Source organism: Chelmon rostratus, chromosome 2, assembly GCF_017976325.1.
Source record: "Chelmon rostratus isolate fCheRos1 chromosome 2, fCheRos1.pri, whole genome shotgun sequence".
Taxonomy (NCBI): domain Eukaryota; kingdom Metazoa; phylum Chordata; class Actinopteri; order Chaetodontiformes; family Chaetodontidae; genus Chelmon; species Chelmon rostratus.
Window position 1 is genome coordinate 10,772,749 of NC_055659.1, and position 11,678 is coordinate 10,784,426.

The 11,678-nt window shown below is 40.3% G+C and overlaps 1 protein-coding gene across 1 annotated transcript; it reads right to left on the minus strand.

The window, feature by feature from the left end:
* LOC121611692 (protein Wnt-2b-A-like) lies at window positions 1-11,678 on the minus strand. The gene is made up of 5 exons (XM_041944360.1): window positions 11,085-11,678; window positions 8,327-8,547; window positions 7,220-7,497; window positions 6,132-6,396; window positions 1-2,744 (listed from the first exon to the last, which is right to left on the minus strand). Exons 1-5 carry the CDS (start codon window positions 11,261-11,263, stop codon window positions 2,515-2,517), a joined length of 1,173 nt encoding a protein of 390 aa, XP_041800294.1. The 5' UTR covers window positions 11,264-11,678; the 3' UTR covers window positions 1-2,514.

Consider the following 11,678-nt stretch of genomic DNA (forward strand, 5'->3'; position numbering starts at 1 on the left):
TGTTAAATTTCATAACTGACTGAAATCAGCAGTGGTGTGCTTTCTTATGCTCAGCCAAACTGGGGAATTGAAATATGAATTTTTGAGGGCCAGAGCAGCACAGGCCCAGGTCTGCCCCCGCTGTGTGTGAACAGCTCTCACCTTTCTAATCTTTAATAAAAACACAGCCAACATACTCTTCATTTACATTAAAAACAGGCTCCTTTGTTTGCAATTAACTTTTGACTTGTGAACGTTTGACATGGTGTGTCATTTGGTCTTGTTCAAAGCACTTTACTTTGGCTCCCCTCTTCATTACGTGGACTTGAAAAAATGTGTTGATTCTCAGCATCCACAGCTTGTTGTCAGATTCATTTAGATCTATAAACCCCTCTGAGGGTTGTGTCTCCAGTGGCCCAACATGATGTCTGGCTGCATTACCAGATGTTTAAAAGTCAAATTCAGGGTCTGCAGCTACTTCTCTGCTCTTTCTGCAACGGCTTGGCCCAGTTTCATGAAATACTTCACTTCTTACAAAGCAGTCAGAGCCAGTGAATATGCACACAAAGGACTGAAAGCACAGTTGCTTAAGACTGCATTCTGTCACAATACGATGACAGAAGAAACATGCTCTGCTGGGCTTTGTAATGAGGAGCAAGCAAAGAGGGGGAAAAAAAATCAGCTTAGGACATTTTACAGATTTAAGCTCTCATAAGCAGAAAGCAGAAACTTTTTAATATCTTCCTGTATGATTAAGATCCCCAGCTTACAGTACATATCTTGCGGTTCAGTTTTTGTTAGGATCTATGAAAATATAGCAGCATTTAAATGTTGTGACACTTATTTTATGTACAAAAGCCTTGTAGTTTAAGGGAAGAAGCATTACATTATCAGCAGCGTAAACCGTGAGACACAGCTGCGGTGTCTCTGAAAGATGGCAGCAATGAAGCTAATTAAAAACCAATTAAACCAATTAAAAATGAGCTCCATGTGCCACCATAAGTTACCGACATCATGAACATTCATCACAACAAGAATGCTTCTTGTTTAAAATTAAGAAATAACTATGACCATGAGAAACTGCTAGAAGCCAAATCTTTCCAAACAACAAAGGCTGCAGGTATTTTAGCTAACCAGATGTTCAGATTAAAAAAAGCAGTGTGGGAGTTGCGCTGGTGGGGGCATGTTGTTTAAGGTACTCATGTATGTATGGATGTACAAAGGGCAGTTTTAAATAATAAATCCAGGAGTTTGTAGACATATCAGACACCAAATCACTGCACAGCAGTTTGTAATACTCTGACATTGAATTTGACAACTTTGGAAAGTCATCATGTAAAAAATAATTTTATCCTCTTTCATGTCGATCATCAGGTAAACAGAATTTCACATTAAGTAAATTGTACTGAATGTGCACTTGCATGTAGATGATCAGCCTACGCAGTGTCTGCCTGAAAAAATGCATTCTGTTGCCACAAAACTTAAGACAGATCCAACGTTTTTACTGGACATCTCTACATTTTTTTGCAGCAGTGGCCTAATTGAAATGAATGAGGGGTGTCTGTTGTTTTTAAGCAGTGCCGTCTGAACATGGCCTAAGGACTATTGTTTAAAGCTGTCAGTGTACCGCTGAAACAAAAAATGGAAACAAAGACAAAGAACCAGAGGTAGAAAGTATGAAGTTTTCCACAAGGCAACACAGCCAGAATGTGTTAGACCAATCAGATAGTCAAACGTGTGGGATACTGTATGAAAAAGGTGATCCTTTCAGATAACAGTCCAAAGTCCATATTCAGCTTCATTTTTCCTGTCGGTGTGTCCTCTTTCTCCCGAGAACTTGCTAAAATTCTGCTCTGCAGCACTTTATGCTGCCACTGTATCTCAAAGTCCTTGCCTGTTCTCCTGTTTGTGGTTCATTTGTGTTCACAGTGTGATTGTCTGGCTTTATTATAGCAGGAACCTTTAGTTAAGCTCCTTTTGACTTTTTGTTAGTTCATTAGAGTTGCACTTTTTAGCAGCAACTGTCTTTTTGTATTTTGTATGATTTGTTGCAGTACCATACAACGACATGATTATCATTTTAAATGATACAATGTCAGTGTTTTTACAGTATCTCCAAAGATCTTTCCATCTTTCTTCATCTTGCTCTCTTCAGGCTAAATATTACTATTACACACAGTCTTTACATAATAAACATAAACGTTACCTCATATCTCTGCATTAACCAATGGTGCATTTACAACAGTATAGTATAATATTCAGCCATTTTGTATCAAAGATCCAAAGTTTGTCTTAAAAAAGCACAACAAATTGTTCTTAGAAACACTTATTAAAGCAGCACACGATCAGTTAACTGGGTCTAATTTCCAGTTTAGCATCAAGGTCTGTGAATCTCTGCTCCAGGAAGTGTCCATTGATCAAAAGACAGAGGTATTACAGTTAAGAGATGCCAAATGTATATCCCATAATAAAATGCAGTTTTTTAGCGCACAGGTTAATGAGTCAGTGGAAACTGTGATTGGGCAGGTCTCCTCGTTAGGTTATGTCCAACCAATCAGGTCGCTTGTGAGGCTTGCAGGTGTGAACATCCACGACGTCCTCGCAGTCATTGCACTCAACAGCGCAGCACCACTTGAACTTGCACTCACACTTGGTGACACGTTTGACACGCATGGTGTCGTAGCCCCGCCCACAGCACATGACCTCGCAGCCATCAGTGCCTCTAGAGGACTTGTTGCACACTCTGCCTGCTGTGCCCAGGGAGCCTGCAAAGATATGTATATATTTGTGCTACAGAGAAAATCCTTATCTTACACAAGCATCAATAGAAAAAATGAATATTTGTTTTTTTTCTGGTGATTTGTAAAAACAAAAACATTAAACAAGCCAAACAATGAATACAATTTTTCCCTGAACTACACATCAATTTACCCTAAACTTAACCCTCCAAAACTAATCCAAAACTAACTAAACAGACTCAAGTAAATATAACAAAGTAATTGTTAGGGCACTTTTGTTGTTTTTTAATGAATGAGGAAAAAAAAATATTATGTTAAAAACACTGAAATTAGCTAGGCTAGTATAGAAATTGACTGAGAGAGAACAGTCAAGACCTAAAGACTGCATAACCAACCAAAGGGAATATCCTCCAAAATCTACAGGCGAGATCAGACATTGGCTCATGGCTGAAAGCCCTGTTTACATAAACCCCAATTTTTTTTTAGACAAAGTTGTAAATTTCAGACTAAGCGCAATATTGACTTATGATGAAGTTCATATAGCTAACATTTGCCTTGAGTACACATCCAGCAGATCTGAAGCAACATAAGCACAGGCTAGGCTAGCCCCCCCCCACCTAGGATGGGGACCTAGCCTACTCTGCCTCTAGTTGACTTGACTCTGATAGTCTTACCCTAACCAGTCATCACTCTTTATGCCTAATCCTAACTAACCCAACCAATGAAGGCAACAAGTACTGGCCAATCAGAGACAGAGTAGGGTGGGTCATTCCACTGCTGTTCTAGAAAAAAAAAGGGGGCAAGAGGGACAGCAGGATTGGGTGAGATTGTCATTGGATTAAATAACATTACACAGTGTTATCTGATCCAATTATAATATAAAAACATTGGTAAGTGCAGCTTTAAAGGAGTTGGAACTCACTTCTTGCGAGAACGACATTTATCTTTCCTATTTCACATGTGGTAACTCTATAGTCACTTTGTTCTTCAGTGGCTGTTTACTGGTTGTCCTTGACACATATTGGCTCACCTTAATTCCATTTGGAACACCTCCAGTGATGACATAATGTAGAAGTCCAGAACTGCGAATGTTGGCAGTTGACCACTTATGAACACCAGTGGATATATTGATGCTGAACTAAAACTGTTTTTTCCAAAGTGAAATATCACTTTTCCCACACTCTTCAGCTGGGTATTGGCTTCCAGACATGTTGACAGAATAGTCTCAGAGTCAAACACAAAGGTGTCCAAGTACTCAGGTGTTAAATTTAGGCCCAAGATCAGATGCCACGTCTAATAACAGAGCATCCTTGAAGTAAAGAGAAAAGGATAAGAGAAGATATTCCCCTCAGGCTCTAGGGAGTGGAGCTTAATACTGACCAAAGGAAGGATTTGAAAAATAAGCCTGCATGTATCCTTAGGCTGTGAATTCCTATACAATGGAGATTAGTGGTGAGGAGGGTCATAAGCTTATTTTAAGATCACCTTTTAACAAGGAAAGCCTGTCTTTCTTTTGAGTGAACACACCTTCATTACCCCTCAGTTGTCAAGCTGCAACCAAGCTAACAGCAGGGAAAGAGTGGGAGAACCCGATCAGTTAGTACCATCATGTCTGCTGTGCACATACGCACTATGCTGTTTTACCTAACCTATTAACAGTGAGGTAGAGAACTCATTCACGCGCGATGGAAGGGGTTGGATCGGTGGAGAGAGACAGAGCTTAACAAAGCAAACTAGGTAATAAATGAGATGTTAGAGGTCAAATCACTGAACTTTAAGCTGTAAAGGAATGCAAGCCTTTAGTGGACGAGTCGCTGATTCTTGTTGATTTTGTAAAACTGACATTGGATCAACCACCTGTTTGACTTATCTCATGACAATATACTCAATTGTCTTTTAAATGAAAATTGGAAATTTGGTGTTGCAATGTTTTTATATTAAAAAAAATAATAATTTAACGAAAGCTGAAAAATGCTTCACTAAATTTTAACATTTAGGCTGGTGATGTTTTACTGATCATAAAACACAATTAAAGTATGCATAGGTACATACATAGGGCTGTCCTCCTGATCAAGTTTTTTGGCCCTGATCCCTATCCAAGACCTCCAATATTGGATATCTCAATAAGGAGTGTAATATAATACTTTTATTCACCTATATGCAGATTGATATAAATGAAAGTTGGAGAATGCAACTTCTGAAACTGATGTGATGCAAGCAGCTAGCTCATTAAACTAGAGAAGACGTATGACTCAGCCTACTCGCATTTATACAGTGGTGTTACAGAGTGGAGGTTCTTCCTTCAGAGTACAGACGCTGGCTTGCAGAGAGAACTTCAACCTGAAAACAGCCAAGTTTCATTTCGCCCTAACATCAGGTTACTAATTTGTTACACATAAATTTACATTCATTAGTGACAGCTGATATGATCAGCTCCCAGAGACGTTATCACTTAATCGTTCAAAGAAACGGCGAGTGCTGAATGAATTTTTTTTGTACACTGAATTTTGCTAATGAGAAAAAACGGAGTACCCTGAAGAAAAATATTGAATTTCATTTAACTATGCATGCATTGGCCCCAGTATGATTCTTTGGATTGGCTTGGGACTTCTCTACCATATACAACACAAATAGCTTTTAAAGAAATCTGTTGGTAGGAAGGTCTGACAGGAACTTCATGTTTATTAAGAGAGATTGTTGTTCAATTTATCAGATAAGTTTTGGGTACTTTAAGAGCCACAAAACAAGTGCTGATAACCTGTAATGTTTTTGTATGGTGGCAGAATTCAAGTAGTAGAGCCCAAGCAATAAATTGGTCCAGTATGTTTGTTGATATTGACTTATCGCGCAGTGGTACTGGCCTTTATTATATGTAAGGACCAAGAAACCCCAGAACAAAAAAAAAAAAATAGAAATAGTGGAGTCTTTACATAGTTTGTCCACCAGAGAGTGGAGAGAGAAAGTGTCCTGCTCAGTACATATCCCAATTCTCATAAACAAGTTTATTTGTTATTAAACCAAAAATGATATGATATGTGTTTACAGTAAAAAATAAATAAAGGATGATATGTATTTATTGGATTTTTAAGATCAGAAATGCCTCAAAACTTTAGCATGACTACACACCAAAAGGGTAGCATAAGACATTTTTTTTAGTGTGTATGATTTGGGTGAGATAACACTTAAAAAAAAAATGAATCAAAATTGAAAAAGAAAACGAAGTTGAGAACGTGATGTATATCTTCATGTAAAATTACAGCCACCCTTTGTCCTTTGGATTTTATGTCCCTGTGCTTATAAAGCATCAATTCAAATTTTCACTCTTCACAAGGAACTCCTAATCGTTTCCCTTTAATTAAAGACACAATCATACTTCTTGGTGACAAAAAACAATTTCTTCATTCATTCACCCACCTGCTGTGCGGTCCATGAGACAGTAATCTGGTGAGTTCTCGACATACACCAGCTCATTCTTGGTGCTTCCCTTGAAGTCCTTGTCAGCCACCATAAAGCCTGTCCCGTCCTGGTTCATGGTCACCTCGATGGCTGTGTTGTACTTCTTGCGAAGGTAGTCTCCAGTTCGCCTGAAGTCAGACATTGCCAGCCAGCAGGTTCTCAGAGAACAGGAGCCACTGACCCCATGACACTTGCACTCCAGCTTCATAAAGCGCTTCACTGCCTAGAGCACAGGTCAAAGGTGACAGGGTGTTAAGCCTATGAAGTTGCCCATGACAAGGAAGGTGTGATCAGCCGTTACTCTGACTGGATTTTTTGTTTTTTTTCCTCCAGAGACTTTTTGAAACAGCCCAGCTTGTCACCTAAAACTATATCTACTGACTAATGCAAGTTTAATATGTATGTTGTTAGGAGATTTGATCTAATTTTGGAGTGTCTGTTAAAAGCTAAATCAAGTCCACAATTAAAACAGTGCAACACTTGAGATTATTGGTGGTTTACATTGCTAATTTTCTGTCCTGGCATATTTACTTACATATTGCAATATTCATATTAAAATACTGAAATAGTAAATCTTCTGGAAATTCTGAAAATTATTGTTAATTGTAGCCCTGGTTATGATGCAGATAAAATAACCTATTGGATAATCTATTTTTGTGCAATCTAGTCAAGAATAGCTGACACATAAATGTAGTTTATCACACTGATGCAAACTTTTCAATTTTGATTTTGATTCTCAAGATTGCCTAATTAAAGGAATGATCACAGGGATGTTTGATAGACACTGTATAAAGAAAACCCCCAGTATAATGTATACTTTCATATGGCCCAAGCCTACTTGAAATAACATTTTCTGTTAAATTAAATCACAAAATTGTTGACAGGGTCTATTCAGTGTAAGACGGTAAACTGTGTTAAAATGTGGTGCTCTTGTCTCTAATAGTATCTTACTGTAGGACAGCTTACATGTCTACATGACTAAATGACTCTACTGCAACACAGAATGGTGCTGAAGCTCATTTGTTAACATTACAGCAGCCACTCACCATCCGACCGCACCGATTGTTGTGCAGGTTCATCAGTGCTCGAGCGTCTTTCACCATTCTCTCTCGAGCGTCTACGAAAGCCTTTGCAAACTTTATGCCATAGTTGATGTTGTCGCTGCATCCACCCCAGTCGAAATTGCCCTTGTCATCGCTAGCTCGTCCTCGCTTTTGGCTGTCGCAGTTGCAGATCTTTAGCTCCCCCTGACTGCAGGCCCTGGTTATGGCGTAGACCACTCCTGCTGAAGAGATGGCGTACACGAACGCTGCCTCTCGGCTGCCTGGTGCACAGGAAAGAGAGGTGTTGCAATGAAATCTTTCAGAAAATAAGGTATCAATATCAACGAAAATTGTTTTTACTGCTACTTATATTTGATGGGTGAGTGTCGTAAACGTTGTCAGAAACCACATTGGTTTCTTTGCTAAGATTCAAGATGTTCTTTTAGTTCACAGTGTTACTGCTCAGGAAAGCAGCCTTTCTCCAGTATATTCCAGACAGCAGGAGCATAGAAATCAGTCCATTTATGGTGGATGGTCCAGACAGAGGTAGCAGCATGTCTGCTATAACATTACAGTCCAGCCGACTCTCCTTTCACCTTTTTAATTTGCACAGATGGCAGCTTTCTCAGTCACTGGGCTATGTTTTCATTTCAGGCAAGAGGAGATTTTGGGGGTTATTTGGTCTGGCTTTCCCACCCACCTCCCGTCCTCATTCCTGCTCACGCAATGAAGCAGAACACAGGCGATATGTCAGGGAGTAAAGCTTTGTCTGGCTGCCAGAACCATCTACCCAAATATTTACATCTCCCATTACTGTTTATACATCACCAGTGTGGTGATCTGCTACTTGTTTTCAGAGAACATCCACTTTCCCAATCTTCACTCATTCTAGAGAAGGTAAAAAAAAAACTCACAACACTTTCTCTTTCTGTTTGTATTCCAAGGCAAAGTTGATTTAATAAAGACACCTATTATTTCTCTGCTTATCTGGTAACAGCAGGGACATTTAAGAGGATGATTAACTCGAGTGTCACTGACATAAACAACCACTGCCACGTACATACAGAGAACCCAAGGACAGAAATCCCAGTCACACATGTGCAGACTCACTTCGCAGCATCACCCTGCCAAATACTGTGTGGTCCCGGTCCAGCGTGCTGCAGTTCCAGCGGTGGTGTCTGAACTGGTGCTGGCACTCTCTGATCCACTCTTTGGCTCCCTCACCGATGGACTGCATCAGGTCCGGGTGCCGCTGGCACAGCTGCCGCTGCTTGTTCACCAGGCCTGGAATGTTGTCGCAGATCACCCGAGCACCCAGCGCGCCGATGTACCTGCAATCATAGATCCAACACAGTATCGATGATGAAAAGTTTAAGGGACACTGCACCAATTTTACACATTAAGTTTGCTCAGCATGAGGGACTATCACTAGCCGGTCTAAAGGTGTACAGTATATGGTCGTCTGTCAACTGTAAGAAAATAACCATTGATGATGTCATCAGTATTATCTCAGCTTGGTCTTATGCAGCAATCGGGCAGTGTCGGTAGAATGGCAACAATGGGAAAACCCATTGGGAGTGTTCGTATTCCTCTGAGATCGTTGCCAGCATTGCTAACTTTTTACTCACACCAATAGCCTAAATCAGGTACTTTTGCTGAGTTATTTGTAGTGGTTACTGTAACTGTCAGCAATGACAGTTTTGCCATGTTTCCAGTGGTTTGTTGACTTTTTTGTAATTGTTTTCACCAGGTGGGAGATATTGCACCTGTCAGAAATTCCCTATATCTCCATCTTGAAATTGCTGTAGGACTGTTGAGTTGCATTATGGTTAATGAAGGATCCAGTATCTTTGGAGCTTGATGCATTCTGAGGACTAAAGGTCAGGACATCTCAGCCTCTGCTGCTTTGATTTTTGCTTTAATTTTTTAATCTGTCTCTCCAAGTCTTACAACTTTGTGGAAGTGCAATACTAAATCCCTGGAGTACCCTTTAAAGGCAAAGTTGGACACTTGTCTGTTTAATCTCTACATAAACATGTAAAAATGAAAAGGTAGGTTTATTGTAGGTTTGTGTGCTGGACTATCTTGGTTAGGACCAGTGGTCGGGTAGAAGAAATGATCCGGCACATAACTCCCATAAAACAGCTAATAAGCATATTTCCCAAAATGTTGCACTTTTCCTTAAATCTAGACTATTGATTGTTCTTACAGTGCACCTATTTTTCTTAGCACCACAACCCTTGTCCACTTGAGACTCAGATATTCAGGATGTAGAGGAGATTATTAAATTCCTCACGTTCAGTGAAAAGCACTTCTTTCTCTGTGACAGGCCTTTGCCTCCTGCTCTATTCAGACATAATCCCTCACTTTGTAGCAACTCTTTAAAGGGCGGATCACATGCTGGTGGTATTGTGACACTGGGGGGTCTCTTATCAACAGGACATGAGGACAGTCATCTACAGTGCAAGTGACCGCTCAGGCCTTTCCCTCCTAGCCTCACAGATCAACCATATGCAGGCACAGCCCCCCCTCTTCCCTCCCTCTCTAAGCCTGCACGCTCCACTCTCCATCCGGATATCATTATAGTCCCTAATCGCAGCCACATTTGTGTCGCCTGGCCACCGAGACAGAAACGGACGTAGCAGGCAGTTTCCACTCCCGTTATGGCTGTCCCAGTCCCGTTCTAACTGCAACTATCTGCCTGAGCAGTAAAGCAGAGCAGAAGCACTACTTGTGTTTATTGTCTCGTACATACCGGCTGTGTCAAAAGACCCCTGACTGTCTCCAAGAGGACACACACATAGAAAGAGAGAGGGAATGGGTTCCCGTGCAGCAAGACACATGGTGCTCATCTAAATTATCGCAATGGTTAAAAATAGATCCTAACAATCCAAACCAGGATTAAATAGGTATTAATCATCTGGACACAAAGCTTCCAAGCCTCTCCTGCTCTGTCTCTCTCTCTGTCTCTGGAATTTCTCTGTGATCAGCTTTTCATGAGTTTTTTTTGCATGAGACAGCAACGGGTTTACATAATGGCAAGTTGTGTAACAAATACATTTGGCTTTCTTGGGAATTTGCAGTTCGTTATATTATTTAGAAAGCGTGCATTTTTAATCCAAATCCATTTGTAAAACACAGTCTAACTGTTTTGTGGTGCAGGGCAATAATTCAAAGATAAAAGTCAAATAAAAAGTACACATCAAATACAATTTCTGTAAGTGTGACCTGCCACACAACAAATACTATTTCAGGTGGGTGGGATTGAGAAGGCAGGGGCGGGGGGCATTTAAAACCTCAAGAGAAATCATCAAGGGGCATTTATTCATGCACCAGCGCCTGCACCTGCCCCTTATTCTGGCCAAGATGGATGGATAGGGGAGATTCCCCCCAACACCATTAATCTTCATAGACACATGACACACACTGTTGTGGTGTGTGGTGAACATCTCACTTTGCATTGATGTTTCAAAAAAATCCACATCAGCACTAGCATTCCCATGCAGAGGTGAACTAAGATGAAAGTGTGGACGAAGTTTTGAAGGTTTGTTGCCAAAAGAAAAAATCAGCTGAATTAATATAAGCGTTTTACATCATATTTGTCAAGTAAGCAGAAGGGAGTTAGTTAGATCCCTTTTTTTTTAGCCTTTTTCACAAAAGATTTTCTGTTTTAATACCTGACAGAGGAAAAATTAAGAGTAAATGAGTACACTTAAGAGTAAAATTTTGCTTTTATTATCGTCATGTTCGCGTCTGAACTTTTCTCTACACTTGCTGAGATCTTTATCTATTTGACAAAAAAAGTAAATAATAATAAGAATCGTAATTTGTAATTAAAACTGATGTAAATATCAAAGATGTCACTCACCACCACGATGAATCCACTCTGGGGGTGAAAATGAGCAGGAGCAGAATAAAAATGAAATATATTTTCGAGATGGGTTTGGCGTGACGTTGGATTTTTGTCCCGTTTCTGATCCCCATGGCCCTGCTGCTGTCTGATAAGCTCCGGGATTTCACCAGAGGAAACATGTTTCTTCCTTTCATGTGTTGGCAAGAGCTGCACAATCAGGTGCGAAAGTCCTTGTCGATTTTCTGCCGTCCATCACTTGAGAACTACAAGTTCAAAAGGAGGGAAAGTGGTTTTAAACTCCATCAGTTAAGTGCTGGTAGTTTAGTAAAGCCAAACAGATGTTCTGTCAGTACATCCATAATCTTCAGCGGTGTCGGACATGGTAATTAATGAGTGGGCAGAATAAGCCCTCCGTCTCAGATGTCTTCCATTAACAGTAAATTCACCGTCTCTCCTCGGCTGTTGAGCACCGAATTTAATGTCAGTAAAGCTGCGGGAAGTTAGAGAGCACAACATCCGATGCTGTTACACTGTAGATAAAGTGGTAAAAGTCAAATCGGAGAGGAGTCGCCTGGAAGTTGCGAGGATGGGACAGACAGTGTGCACACC